Source organism: Engystomops pustulosus, chromosome 1, assembly GCF_040894005.1.
Source record: "Engystomops pustulosus chromosome 1, aEngPut4.maternal, whole genome shotgun sequence".
NCBI classification, from domain to species: domain Eukaryota; kingdom Metazoa; phylum Chordata; class Amphibia; order Anura; family Leptodactylidae; genus Engystomops; species Engystomops pustulosus.
The window spans coordinates 186,518,847-186,534,261 of record NC_092411.1 but is presented as its reverse complement, the minus strand read 5'-3'; the positions used below and the strand labels follow the sequence as shown (position 1 = coordinate 186,534,261).

Sequence of the window (15,415 nt, the reverse complement as noted above, 5' to 3'; positions counted from 1 at the left end):
AGTGGCGCTGGATACCGGAGAACTAACGTGCAGGATTTGGATTGCTGTCCTTCCCGTCCCCCTCTGGGCTGGATACCGGAGGGCACCGGAAGGTATGTAGGACTTTATTTTTTTAAGCAGCCCCCTCCCGGCCACCTTTAGTTTTTTTCAGAACTCTCGGACAACCCCTTTAATAGGATAAAGCATAGTGTCCTGTCATTGACAGGAAAAATGCCCTATGTATATGGTAGAGATGCTTGCTAGTAGAAATGTGATATATATTTGCATTTTCTTAACAAATTACCGTATATACTCGTGTATAAGCCGAGTTTTTCAGCACAAAAAATGTGCTGAAAAACATAATCTCGGCTTATACACGAGTTAATTAAAAAAAAAAAACACCGGTCCTCGGCGGCGGCTTCTGGTCCTCGGCGGCAGCTCCCGATCCTCTACGGCGGCTTCTCTCTTCGATCTTCACGTGCCGGCAGTCGCGTCTATGCGACTTGCCGGCGGGCGCACAACATGACGTCATCAGCGGCGACACCGCCGCATCGCACTGTGCGCCCGCCGGCAAGTCGCATGGACGCGACTGCCGGCACGTGAAGATCGAAGAGAGAAGCCGCCGTAGAGGATCGGGAGCTGCCGCCGAGGACCGGGAGCCGCCGGCCAGGACCAGGAGCTGCCGCCGAGGACCGGGAGCCGCCACTTAGCATCAAAGGTGAGTATCGTCGGAGGGTGAGTATTAAGTTTATTTTTTTACTATTCGCTAGGCATACTGAGGGCAGGCTGTATACTTTTTGGGGCAGGCTGTATACTTTTTGGGGGCAGGCTGTATACATTTTGGGGGCAGGCTGTATACTTTTTGGGGGCAGGATGTATACTTTTTGGGGGCAGGCTGTATACTTTTTGGGGGCAGGCTGATTGTATACTACTTGGGACAGGCTGTATACTACAGGGGGCTAGCTGGCTGTATACTACACCCTCGGCTTATACTCGAGTCAATAGGTTTTCCCATTTTTTGTGGTAAAATTAGGGGTCTCGGCTTATACTCGGGTCGGCTTATACTCGAGTATATACGGTGTGTGATATATGAAATGTTTATGTATTGTAGGTTTCTGGAAAATGCATACTGATTTGTTATGGGTGAACTAATTAATGTTGTATTTTTTTTCTTCACTTTGCATTTCTATTCATATTGAATAAGATTCCTTTGTGTATCCTAACTTTGTATTATTAAAAAAATCTAAATAAAGACATTTTAAGAGGTATCTATCGGCAAACTCTGCCATAAAGCTCCAACTGTTGGAGGGCTGCAGTGATAGTTAACTTTGTGGAACTTTCTCCCATCTCCCTAAGCATCTATGGAGCTCAGTCACAGTGATCTTGGGGTTCTTCTATACCTCTCTTACCAAGACTCTTCTTTCATGATTGCTTAGTTTGGCTGGTCAGCCAGGTCGAGGAAGAGTTGTAGTTGTCCCAAACTTTTTCCATTTAAGGATTATGGAAGCCACTGTGCTCGCAGGAACCTTGAGTGCTGCAAAAATTCTTTTGTAACCTTAGCAAATTCTGTGCCTTGTCACAATTCTGTCTCTGAGCTGCTTTGGCAGTTCCTTAAATCCCATGATTCTTATGTTCTCTGACATGCACTGTGAGTTGTGAGTTCTTATATAGACAGATGTGTGCATTTCCTCATCAAGTACAATCAGTTTAGTTAAACACAGCTGGATTCCAATAAAGAAGTAGAACCATGTCAAGGAGGATAAGAAGGAAATGGACAGCATGTGAGTTAAATATGAGTGTCACAGCAAAGGGTCTGAATACTTATCATTATGTGATATTTAAATTTTTCTTATTTAATAAATTAGCTAGTCTACATATCTGTTTTTTTCTGTCAAGATGGTGTGCAGAGTGTATAATAATGAAAACTGTTTTGATCTTACCAATTGGTTGCAATGAAACACAGTGAAAAATGTAAAGGGGTAAAGGGGGAAAGGTGTAAAGGGGTAAATACTTTCTGTACCCACTGTATTCTAAGGAAAGAATGTTAGCAAATATTCAGCAATTTCATTTAAAATTTGAAAGATTAACATAGAATGAGCGATAGCAGGGGGAATGAGTACTACTCACATTTAATGCATTCTTGGCAGCTTCTGCTTCTGATCTGCTATCAAAACTTACAAAACCAACAGGCTGCAGATAAAAAAGTGAACATTAAAGAGTGTTTTAGTATATCCTATATAGACTATACATTAAGCTCCACACTTTATTGCTACTTATACACTAAGCTTGTTGAAGTAAGAAGTCACACTTAATTTAAATGAACTGTAGAAGATTAAAATCAATAGTCTGCATTTTTTTTCTAAATAAAATATGCCACTTTTATCCCTAGGCTAGTAGTTCTTAAGTACAGTTCTTAAGGTTCTAAATTAGACATAATACATTGACAAAAGTAGCATAGTTTTAAAGAAAGAAGCGATTGTCATATGCTTTTTTGATCAGCCTAAGAATACATTTTATCAGGATCCATAATTGTGCAGTGAAATGGAGTATCATATGAACAGTGTGTGCAGGCCAAGAACATTATTAGCAAATCCATCAGTATGTAGTGTTTTTTTCAGATATCTGATATGAATTATGGATATGAGTTAGCTGACTAAAGGTACAAAAGCTACCTAGGGACTAGGATATATTCAATATTAATACCTTGTAACATATGTGGCTGGAATATAAATATAGGGTCTATGATTTCTTTTTCTTTTCCAGTAGTCAGTAGCACATAACATTGTTGAAGCTATAAAATCATTGTAGCTTCAAAAGTTATTAATTATATTCCTGTACGGTATGATGTGAAGTGATGACATGGTATAAAGATATTTTGAAATTCTATGCCAAACTGACCATTTAAATATTAATAAATGCAACACCAACTATGCCTTTTTTTGTGATAAAAACCATAAAAAATATAATGTATCCATAGAATAGGTGCTCAATTTAAGACTGGCGGTCCAACCCCCTTTACCCCACAGATTAGCTGAAACAGAGAATGGAATAGGAGGCCAACAGCTCAATTATCTGTGTATTGGTCAGACCAGGAAACTTCAGATCAAGTACTATTCAGTTAAATGGGAGATAAGCTTCAGTTACTTTGTTAAGCTACTACTCGGGTAACAGAATTGTTTGTGATGAGTGCTGCTGGGTGTAGGACCCCCACCAATCAAATATTATTCATCTATACTTAGGATATGGCTTTAATACTTTTAGCCCAAAAACTTTAAAGGGGTTGTTAGGAGGTTAGAAAAACAAGGTTGCTTTCTTCCAAAAATAGTTCCTCTCTAGAGATGAGCGAACATGCTCGTCCGAGCTTGATGCTCGGTCGAGCATTAGGGTACTCGAAACTGCTCGTTACTCGGACGAATACTTCGCCCGCTCGAGAAAATCGCAGCTCCCGCCGTTTTGCTTTTTGGCGGCCAGAAACAGAGCCAATCACAAGCCAGGAGACTCTGCACTCCACCCAGCATGACGTGGTACCCTTACACGTCGATAGCAGTGGTTGGCTGGCCAGATCAGGTGACCCTGGGATAGACTAGCCGCTGGCCGCGCTGCTCGGATCATTCTGTCTCTGGATGCCGCTAGGGAGAGAGCTGCTGCTGCTCAGGGAAAGCGTTAGGGTGTTCTATTAGCTTACTGTTAGGCAGGAGTGATTCTCAAAGAACCCAACAGCCCTTCTTAGGGCTACAATAACGTTCTACTTTTTTTATTTTAATTTGCATCTTTTACCATTTTGTGAGGAATTAGCAGGGGGACTTGCTACCGTTGTGTTTAGCTCTTAGTGGCACACATATCCATAGCAAAGACCGAAGTGGGAAAATTCAGTAGGGGTTGGATTTCTATTAGGCAATAACTCAGTGTCATCTCATCTGGCATAGTAGTGTGCTTCCTTTGATACTTGGCTAGAAAATAGCCATAGGAGAATACAAACAGCTTCTTGAAGCCTACAGTAGCGTTCTATATATTTGATTTCTGGTTGATCTGCTGGTGGCTGTAGTTTCTGCAGTGCATGTACTTGCCAATTCTGAGCAATTTGTAGTGAGACTTGCGACCGCTGTGTTCTGCGCTTAGTGGCGCACATATCCATAGCAAAGGCCGAAGTGGCAAAATTCAGTAGGGGTTGGATTTCTATTAGGCAATAACTCAGTGTCATCTCATCTGGCATAGTAGTGTGCTTCCTTTGATACTTGGCTAGAAAATAGCCATAGGAGAATACAAACAGCTTCTTGAAGCCTACAGTAGCGTTCTATATATTTGATTTCTGGTTGATCTGCTGGTGGCTGTAGTTTCTGCAGTGCATGTACTTGCCAATTCTGAGCAATTTGTAGTGAGACTTGCGACCGCTGTGTTCTGCGCTTAGTGGCGCACATATCCATAGCAAAGGCCGAAGTGGCAAAATTCAGTAGGGGTTGGATTTCTATTAGGCAATAACTCAGTGTCATCTCATCTGGCATAGTAGTGTGCTTCCTTTGATACTTGGCTAGAAAATAGCCATAGGAGAATACAAACAGCTTCTTGAAGCCTACAGTAGCGTTCTATATATTTGATTTCTGGTTGATCTGCTGGTGGCTGTAGTTTCTGCAGTGCATGTACTTGCCAATTCTGAGCAATTTGTAGTGAGACTTGCGACCGCTGTGTTCTGCGCTTAGTGGCGCACATATCCATAGCAAAGGCCGAAGTGGCAAAATTCAGTAGGGGTTGGATTTCTATTAGGCAATAACTCAGTGTCATCTCATCTGGCATAGTAGTGTGCTTCCTTTGATACTTGGCTAGAAAATAGCCATAGGAGAATACAAACAGCTTCTTGAAGCCTACAGTAGCGTTCTATATATTTGATTTCTGGTTGATCTGCTGGTGGCTGTAGTTTCTGCAGTGCATGTACTTGCCAATTCTGAGCAATTTGTAGTGAGACTTGCGACCGCTGTGTTCTGCGCTTAGTGGCGCACATATCCATAGCAAAGGCCGAAGTGGCAAAATTCAGTAGGGGTTGGATTTCTATTAGGCAATAACTCAGTGTCATCTCATCTGGCATAGTAGTGTGCTTCCTTTGATACTTGGCTAGAAAATAGCCATAGGAGAATACAAACAGCTTCTTGAAGCCTACAGTAGCGTTCTATATATTTGATTTCTGGTTGATCTGCTGGTGGCTGTAGTTTCTGCAGTGCATGTACTTGCCAATTCTGAGCAATTTGTAGTGAGACTTGCGACCGCTGTGTTCTGCGCTTAGTGGCGCACATATCCATAGCAAAGGCCGAAGTGGCAAAATTCAGTAGGGGTTGGATTTCTATTAGGCAATAACTCAGTGTCATCTCATCTGGCATAGTAGTGTGCTTCCTTTGATACTTGGCTAGAAAATAGCCATAGGAGAATACAAACAGCTTCTTGAAGCCTACAGTAGCGTTCTATATATTTGATTTCTGGTTGATCTGCTGGTGGCTGTAGTTTCTGCAGTGCATGTACTTGCCAATTCTGAGCAATTTGTAGTGAGACTTGCGACCGCTGTGTTCTGCGCTTAGTGGCGCACATATCCATAGCAAAGGCCGAAGTGGCAAAATTCAGTAGGGGTTGGATTTCTATTAGGCAATAACTCAGTGTCATCTCATCTGGCATAGTAGTGTGCTTCCTTTGATACTTGGCTAGAAAATAGCCATAGGAGAATACAAACAGCTTCTTGAAGCCTACAGTAGCGTTCTATATATTTGATTTCTGGTTGATCTGCTGGTGGCTGTAGTTTCTGCAGTGCATGTACTTGCCAATTCTGAGCAATTTGTAGTGAGACTTGCGACCGCTGTGTTCTGCGCTTAGTGGCGCACATATCCATAGCAAAGGCCGAAGTGGCAAAATTCAGTAGGGGTTGGATTTCTATTAGGCAATAACTCAGTGTCATCTCATCTGGCATAGTAGTGTGCTTCCTTTGATACTTGGCTAGAAAATAGCCATAGGAGAATACAAACAGCTTCTTGAAGCCTACAGTAGCGTTCTATATATTTGATTTCTGGTTGATCTGCTGGTGGCTGTAGTTTCTGCAGTGCATGTACTTGCCAATTCTGAGCAATTTGTAGTGAGACTTGCGACCGCTGTGTTCTGCGCTTAGTGGCGCACATATCCATAGCAAAGGCCGAAGTGGCAAAATTCAGTAGGGGTTGGATTTCTATTAGGCAATAACTCAGTGTCATCTCATCTGGCATAGTAGTGTGCTTCCTTTGATACTTGGCTAGAAAATAGCCATAGGAGAATACAAACAGCTTCTTGAAGCCTACAGTAGCGTTCTATATATTTGATTTCTGGTTGATCTGCTGGTGGCTGTAGTTTCTGCAGTGCATGTACTTGCCAATTCTGAGCAATTTGTAGTGAGACTTGCGACCGCTGTGTTCTGCGCTTAGTGGCGCACATATCCATAGCAAAGGCCGAAGTGGCAAAATTCAGTAGGGGTTGGATTTCTATTAGGCAATAACTCAGTGTCATCTCATCTGGCATAGTAGTGTGCTTCCTTTGATACTTGGCTAGAAAATAGCCATAGGAGAATACAAACAGCTTCTTGAAGCCTACAGTAGCGTTCTATATATTTGATTTCTGGTTGATCTGCTGGTGGCTGTAGTTTCTGCAGTGCATGTACTTGCCAATTCTGAGCAATTTGTAGTGAGACTTGCGACCGCTGTGTTCTGCGCTTAGTGGCGCACATATCCATAGCAAAGGCCGAAGTGGCAAAATTCAGTAGGGGTTGGATTTCTATTAGGCAATAACTCAGTGTCATCTCATCTGGCATAGTAGTGTGCTTCCTTTGATACTTGGCTAGAAAATAGCCATAGGAGAATACAAACAGCTTCTTGAAGCCTACAGTAGCGTTCTATATATTTGATTTCTGGTTGATCTGCTGGTGGCTGTAGTTTCTGCAGTGCATGTACTTGCCAATTCTGAGCAATTTGTAGTGAGACTTGCGACCGCTGTGTTCTGCGCTTAGTGGCGCACATATCCATAGCAAAGGCCGAAGTGGCAAAATTCAGTAGGGGTTGGATTTCTATTAGGCAATAACTCAGTGTCATCTCATCTGGCATAGTAGTGTGCTTCCTTTGATACTTGGCTAGAAAATAGCCATAGGAGAATACAAACAGCTTCTTGAAGCCTACAGTAGCGTTCTATATATTTGATTTCTGGTTGATCTGCTGGTGGCTGTAGTTTCTGCAGTGCATGTACTTGCCAATTCTGAGCAATTTGTAGTGAGACTTGCGACCGCTGTGTTCTGCGCTTAGTGGCGCACATATCCATAGCAAAGGCCGAAGTGGCAAAATTCAGTAGGGGTTGGATTTCTATTAGGCAATAACTCAGTGTCATCTCATCTGGCATAGTAGTGTGCTTCCTTTGATACTTGGCTAGAAAATAGCCATAGGAGAATACAAACAGCTTCTTGAAGCCTACAGTAGCGTTCTATATATTTGATTTCTGGTTGATCTGCTGGTGGCTGTAGTTTCTGCAGTGCATGTACTTGCCAATTCTGAGCAATTTGTAGTGAGACTTGCGACCGCTGTGTTCTGCGCTTAGTGGCGCACATATCCATAGCAAAGGCCGAAGTGGCAAAATTCAGTAGGGGTTGGATTTCTATTAGGCAATAACTCAGTGTCATCTCATCTGGCATAGTAGTGTGCTTCCTTTGATACTTGGCTAGAAAATAGCCATAGCAATAGGATAGGATTGTTTGGTTTTAAAAACTCAAAAAAAAAAAAAACACAAAAAAAAAAAAAACACAAAAAAACACCAAAAAAAACAAAAAGAAGTAAAAAAAAAAAAAAAGTTATAACTCTCATTTTAAAAATGTTTAACCCGAGGGCTAGGGGTAGAGGACGAGGGCGGGGACGTGGGCGTCCAACTACTGCAGGGGTCAGAGGCCGTGGTCCTGGGCGGGGTGAGACACCACCTGCTGATGAGGGAGCAGGGGAACGCCGCAGAGCTACACTCCCTAGGTTCATGTCTGAAGTTACTGGGACTCGTGGTAGAGCACTGTTGAGGCCAGAACAGTGCGAACAGGTGATGTCGTGGATTGCTGACAATGCTTCGAGCAATTTGTCCACCACCAGTCAGTCTTCCACGCAGTCCACCCATGTCACCGAAATCCCCACTCCTCCAGCTCCTGCACCTCAGCCTCCTCCCCCCCAGTCTGCCCCCTCCCAGGAAAATTTGGCATTTGAACCGGCATACTCTGAGGAACTGTTTTCTGGACCCTTCCCACAGTCACAAACCACTTGTCCGGTTGCTGCTGAGCAATTTTCCGATGCCCAGGTTTTCCACCAGTCACAGTCTGTGGGTGATGATGACCTTCTTGACGTAGTGGAAGTGTGTAAAGAGGTGTCCGACGATGAGGAGACACGGTTGTCAGACAGTGGGGAAGTTGTTGTCAGGGCAGGAAGTCCGAGGGGGGAGCAGACTGAGGGATCGGAGGATGATGAGGTGACAGACCCAAGCTGGGTTGAGAGGCCGGGTGAACACAGTGCTTCTGAGACGGAGGAGAGTCCTCGACCTGAACAGGTTGGAAGAGGCAGTGGTGGGGCCAGACGGAGAGGCAGGGCCAGAGCTGGTGCATCAGCGCCACTGTCAACTAGTGAAGCTCCCGTGGTGAGGGCTCTTGCGGCGAGGGCTAGATCTTCAGAAGTGTGGAGGTTCTTTAAGGAAACACCGGATGACCGACGGACTGTGGTGTGCAACATTTGCCAAACCAGGCTCAGCAGGGGTTCCACCACTACTAGCTTAACTACCACCAGTATGCGCAGGCATATGAATGCTAAGCACCCCACTCAGTGGCAACAAGCCCGTTCACCTCCGGCCGTGCACACCACTGCTCCTTCCCCTGTGTCAGCTGCTAGTCAGCCCCCTGCCCAGGACCCTGGCACAAAAACCCCATCGTCGCCTCCACGATCCTCCACAGCATCCACCAGCGTTCAGCTCTCCATACCCCAGACGCTGGAGCGGAAACGCAAATATAGTGCAACCCACCCGCACGCCCAAGCCCTTAATGTGCACATCTCCAGATTGCTTAGCCTGGAGATGCTGCCCTATAGGCTAGTAGAGACCGAGGCCTTTCGCAACCTCATGGCGGCGGCCGCCCCTCGGTATTCGGTCCCCAGCCGCCACTACTTTTCCCGATGTGCCGTCCCAGCCCTGCACCAGCACGTGTCAGACAACATCATCCGTGCCCTGACCAACGCCGTTTCTGACAAGGTCCACCTGACCACGGACACGTGGACGAGTGCTGCCGGGCAGGGCCACTATATATCGCTGACGGCACATTGGGTTAACTTGGTGGAGGCTGGGACCGAGTCTGACCCTGGGGCTGCTCATATACTGCCGACGCCGAGGATTGCGGGGCCTACCTCGGTCCAGGTGTTTCAGGCCTACTATGCCTCCTCCTCCTCCCACCCCTCCTCCACCTCCTCCTCCGAACTACCATCCGTGGGCACGGCGCCATCAGTCGGTAGCTCTAGGCACAGCAGCAGTGCCGTCGCTAAGCGACAGCAGGCGGTGCTCAAACTGCTGAGCCTAGGCGACAAAAGGCACACCGCCCAAGAGCTATTACAGGGCATCACGGCGCAGACTGATCTGTGGCTGGCACCGCTGAACCTCAAGCCGGGAATGGTTGTGTGTGACAACGGCCGTAACCTGGTGGCGGCTCTGCAACTCGGCAGACTGACACATGTGCCATGCCTGGCCCATGTGTTAAATCTGATAGTGCAGCGTTTCCTCAAGACATACCCCAATCTGTCTGATTTGCTCACGAAGGTGCGCCGCATCTGTGCGCATTTCAGGAAGTCCAGCCCAGATGCTGCCACTCTCAGGGCAGCGCAGCGCCGCCTCCAACTGCCCGCTCACCGACTGTTGTGCGACGTGCCCACGAGGTGGAATTCAACACTGACCATGTTATCCAGAGTTTACCAGCAGCGCAGAGCGATTGTAGACTGCCAGATGTCAACTTCCACCAGAACTGGTAGTCAGGTCAGTCAGCTTCCTCAAGTCTACAATGAGGAGTGGACGTGGATGTCTGATATCTGTCAGGTGCTGAGTAACTTTGAGGAGTCAACACAGATGGTCAGTGGCGATGCCGCCATCATCAGCCTCACCATCCCGCTGCTTGGCCTGTTGAAAAACTCTCTGGTCAGCATGAAGTCGGAAGCTTTGCGCTCGTCACAAGAGACGGGGGAAGAATATTCCCTTGTTGATAGCCAAAGCACCCTGAGGTCTGTTTCTCAGCGCATATCGGAGGAGGTGGAGGTGGAGGAGGATGAGGAGGAAGAGGAGGAGAATGTTGGCGAGACACAAGAGGGGACCATTGTTGAGTCCTTCACTGTTCAGCGTGTATGGGCAGAAGAAGAGGAGTTGGAGGAGTTGGAGGAGGAGGAAATGGACAGTCAGGCCAGTGAGGGGAGTGAATTCTTACGCGTTGGTACTCTGGCGCATATGGCAGATTTCATGCTAGGCTGCCTATCCCGTGACCCTCGCGTTCAAAGAATTTATTCCAGCACCGATTACTGGGTGTTCACTCTCCTGGACCCACGGTACAAGCAAAATCTTCCCACTCTCATCCCTGGAGAGGAAAGGAGTGTGAGAATGCATGAATACCAGCAGGCCCTGGTGCACAAGCTGAAACAGTATTTCCCTTCTGACAGCGCTAGCGGCAGAGTGCGTAGTTCTGCGGGACAAGTAGCGAGGGAGAGTAGGCGAGCAGGCAGCTTGTCCAGCACTGGCAAGGGTACGCTTTACAAGGCTTTTGCCAGCTTTATGTCACCCCAGCAAGACACTGTCACCTGTCCCCAGTCTCGGCAGAGTAGGGCTGATCTTTACAGAAAGATGGTGAGGGAGTACGTAGCTGACCATACCATCGTCCTAAATGATCACACAGCTCCCTACAACTACTGGGTTTCAAAGCTGGACATGTGGCACGAACTGGCGCTGTACGCCTTGGAGGTTCTTGCCTGCCCTGCCGCTAGCGTCTTGTCCGAGCGGGTTTTCAGTGCAGCTGGTGGCATCATCACCGATAAGCGTACACGCCTGTCGACTGACAGCGCTGACAGGCTGACGCTTATTAAAATGAATAAAGGCTGGATTTCTCAGAATTTCCAATCTCCACCAGGTGAAGGAAGCTCAACCTGAATAATTGATCCACTCCTCCTCCTCCTCCTCATTTTCCTCCTTCTCCTCCTCTTTGTACAGTAAAGCAGAGGAAACTGGCTATTTTTTGACAGGGCCCACTGGCTCTTGCTATAGTACTTCATGCATTTAATTTTTCTGGAGGGCCACCTACCCGGTCCTCTGTTTGAAACAATTTTTGTGAGTGCCACATACAGGCACTCAATCTATTCCATTTTTCTGGAGGGCCACCTACCCGGTCCTCTGTTTTAAAAAATTTTTGGGACTGCCACATACAGGCACTCAATCTATTCCATTTTACTGCAGGGCCACCTACCTGCTCCTCTGGTTTGAACAATTTTTGGGACTGCCACATACAGGCACTCAATCTATTCCATTTTACTGGAGGGCCACCTACCTGCTCCTCTGGTTTGAAACATTTTTGGGACTGCCACATACAGGCACTCAATCTATTCCATTTTACTGCAGGGCCACCTACCTGCTCCTCTGGTTTGAACAATTTTTGGGACTGCCACATACAGGCACTCAATCTATTCCATTTTACTGCAGGGCCACCTACCTGCTCCTCTGGTTTGAAACATTTTTGGGACTGCCACATACAGGCACTCAATCTATTCCATTTTACTGCAGGGCCACCTACCTGCTCCTCTGGTTTGAACAATTTTTGGGACTGCCACATACAGGCACTCAATCTATTCCATTTTACTGGAGGGCCACCTACCTGCTCCTCTGGTTTGAAACATTTTTGGGACTGCCACATACAGGCACTCAATCTATCCCATTTTACTGGAGGGCCACCTACCTGCTCCTCTGGTTTGAAACATTTTTGGGACTGCCACATACAGGCACTCAATCTATTCCATTTTACTGCAGGGCCACCTACCTGCTCCTCTGGTTTGAACAATTTTTGGGACTGCCACATACAGGCACTCAATCTATTCCATTTTACTGCAGGGCCACCTACCTGCTCCTCTGGTTTGAACAATTTTTGGGACTGCCACATACAGGCACTCAATCTATTCCATTTTACTGGAGGGCCACCTACCTGCTCCTCTGGTTTGAAACATTTTTGGGACTGCCACATACAGGCACTCAATCTATCCCATTTTACTGGAGGGCCACCTACCTGCTCCTCTGGTTTGAAAAATGTTTGGGACTGCCACATACAGGCACTATCCAAATTAAATTGTCTCCATAGCAGCCTCCACACGTTGTCTCCATTGCTACCTCCAAAAGTCGTCCATATAGCTGCCTCCATACATCGTCCCTTTATCAAACGAGGTGTGTCAGGCAGAAATTTGGGTTGTTTTCATGGATTCCACATCAAAGTTGTTAACTTTGTCGCCACCCTGCTGTGTTATCCACAAAATATACTGGCAAACTTTTACCATTTAGGGATATTATTTCAGCGCTTCTTGCGCATCTGTTTACATTCCCCTCACCCGGCATATCCTAAACTTATAAGAACGCTACTACACTTGATCTTATACAAAAGGTTCTTAGAAGTGCTGTTTGGGGAGTAGCCTAGAGACAGGGGCTTGGATTGGCGAAAGCTCGCCTGGCAGCGGAACGCCAGCTCCATGCGCATCATGCGCTTCTTGCGCATCTGTTTACATTCCCCTCACCCGCCATATCCCAAACTTATAAGAACGCTACTACACTTAACTTGGTGCAGGCTGGGACCGAGTCTGACCCTGGGGCTGGTCATATACTGCCGACGCAGAGAATTGCGGGGCCTACCTCGGTCCAGGTCTCAAAGGCCTACTATACCTCCTCCCACCCCTCCTCCACCTCCTCCTCCTCCGAATTACCATCCGTGGGCATGGCGCCATCAGTCGGTAGCTCTAGGCACAGCAGCAGTGCCGTCGCTAAGCGACAGCAGGCGGTGCTGAAACTGCTGAGCCTAGGCGATAAAAGGCACACCGCCCAAGAGCTATTACAGGGCATTCCACATCAAAGTTGTTAACTTTGTCGCCACCCTGCTGTGTAATCCCCAAAATATACTTGCAAACTTTTACCATTTAGGGATATTATTTCAGCGCTTCTTGCGCATCTGTTTACATTCCCCTCACCCGGCATATCCTAAACTTATAAGAACGCTACTACACTTGATCTTATACAAAAGGTTCTTAGAAGTGCTGTTTGGGGAGTAGCCTATAGACAGGGGCTTGGATTGGCGAAAGCTCGCCTGGCAGCGGAGCGCCAGCTCCATGCCAAGATCCAACTAACATAGTTTTAACTGCAGCACCTTTAATCTACTACTAGTTCACTGCCTCCATACATGGTCCCCTTATCAAACGAGCTGTGTCAGGCAGAATTTTGGGTTGTTTTCATGGCTTCCATGTTAACTTTGTCGCCACCCTGCTGTGTAATCCACAAAATATACTGGCAAACTTTTATCATGTACCGATATTATTTGAGCGCTTCTTGCTCACCTCCTTTGGTTCCTCTCTGCCACCCATTGGTTTGAAGCCTGAGTCCATTTAGGGTATGTCGCCATGACACTCTCTAGCCTGCTGCCGCTGCCTCTGCATGCCGTCCCCTATAGTGTCAGGGTCAATTATTGGATGTTTTAGATGCTATCTAGCTTCATTCTGTCACTCTGTCATGGCCATGCTGTTGCCCATAATTTTGGCATAATGGTGCGATTATGCAGCCTCAGAGGCATCCATGCATGCTGCCCCTGCTGTTTCCTGTCCATTTCCGTGGTGTTTCCATCCTTTTCTGAGGTTCCCAGGTGTTTGGCCAAGCTTCCCTGTGCAGAGCCTTGGTCCCCTTGAAAAATGCTCGAGTCTCCCATTGACTTCAATGGGGTTCGTTATTCGAGACGAGCACTCGAGCATCGGGAAAAGTTCGTCTCGAATAACGAGTACCCGAGCATTTTAGTGTTCGCTCATCTCTATTCCTCTCCTGACCATGGGTAGTGTGTGGTAATGTGGCTAAGCTCCATACGTCTCTTTACAGCTGAGCTGCAATACCAGCACAAACCTTGGTCAGGTGTGAAGCAGCCATGTTTTTCAACCTCCAGACAACCCCTTTAAATTCCAAAACACACAACCGATATTGGTGTCCATTGCTAAATTCTGTTATTTATAGCGGCAGCAACAAAGCGGTCTTCAGCGCTAATTTGATATTATAACGGAATGGAATATGTGTAAGTTAATGGGAATAGGTGGCAAATGGAAAAGCAAATGAGAGCTGACTCTTATCAAATCTCCACTGTTAAAAAGTCACTGAACCTGTGACCAACTTTCCTCAGCTTCATACATAACAGCACAGTAAAAAAATAACACAGTATTTAGTTTTCCCAAATGGAATCTACAGTCAGGTATAATAAAGTATAGATTGCAGTCAGTTACACATCATATACTACACTGCATCATTATGTGTACAGGCATGTTCATGACATGATAGTCTTTCTTACCTGCTTTGAAGTGAGTTTTATTAATGAACCTTCATAACCCTGGAACATAAACAGTGATACATTTGGTTGTCAGTGTGTGATTTATGGGTTATTGTACTGTTATTACATACATTTTCATTTCCAAGACTGATATCATTTTTTTGTGATGTAATATTATGCTGGCCACAGAACCTTGTCGAAAATGTGCAAGAAAGTAAGTTTTTTCTTAAACTAAAATCAGACTCGGAAGTATTTCCTGATATTTACTTGATAGAATATTGGGGCTCATTTACTAAGGGCCCCGTGGACCGCACTTTCGTCGGACATCCCAACATCCACTGGGACAGGGATTGAAAGAGGTTTTTTGGTGCAAAGCCAAGCACTTATATGCACAAAATAATCACAATAATATCATACATTGCATAAAAACAGGAACAAATAACTAACTAAAAAGCAAAATCATGTATCGTGAGCGGGACATGTAAAAATATGCAGCATGTCCTATTTTCCACCGTATTTTCATTCCATAGGGTCCATAGCAGTAAATGGAAATGTATAAATAATAAATACATTCTGCATACGGCTGTGCATCGTATGTTGTGTATATACATGCAGTATCCAGAACCAGTGGGAGTTGCATTCTGTCAGCCAACCAATAGTCAGCCATCCATCATTTGCCCGCCCACCACATTTTATATGGATACGGTGCCATAAAGTGCTATCTGTCCTGTATTTACTGCCAGAATACAACCAAAAAGACGATACGTGTGCATGAGGCCTAACAGGGATACAAGCGGTTGTAAGAATAACTGATGATAGAAAAGCAATGCTTAAGGTCTTAAGAGAATCATA

The 15,415-nt window shown here is 45.9% G+C and overlaps 1 protein-coding gene across 2 annotated transcripts in view; it reads right to left on the bottom strand.

Annotated features, from left to right (window-relative positions):
• Window positions 1-15,415, bottom strand: part of RBPMS (RNA binding protein, mRNA processing factor) — a 123,631-nt gene that overhangs the window by 52,569 nt on the left and 55,647 nt on the right. For both annotated transcript variants that reach the window (XM_072115120.1, XM_072115130.1), the window contains exons 3-4: window positions 14,585-14,623; window positions 2,107-2,169 (exon numbers count right to left, since the gene is read on the bottom strand). In XM_072115120.1, coding sequence (XP_071971221.1) covers window positions 2,107-2,169; window positions 14,585-14,623 — 102 coding nt within the window. The remainder of the gene's footprint in view (window positions 1-2,106; window positions 2,170-14,584; window positions 14,624-15,415) is intronic.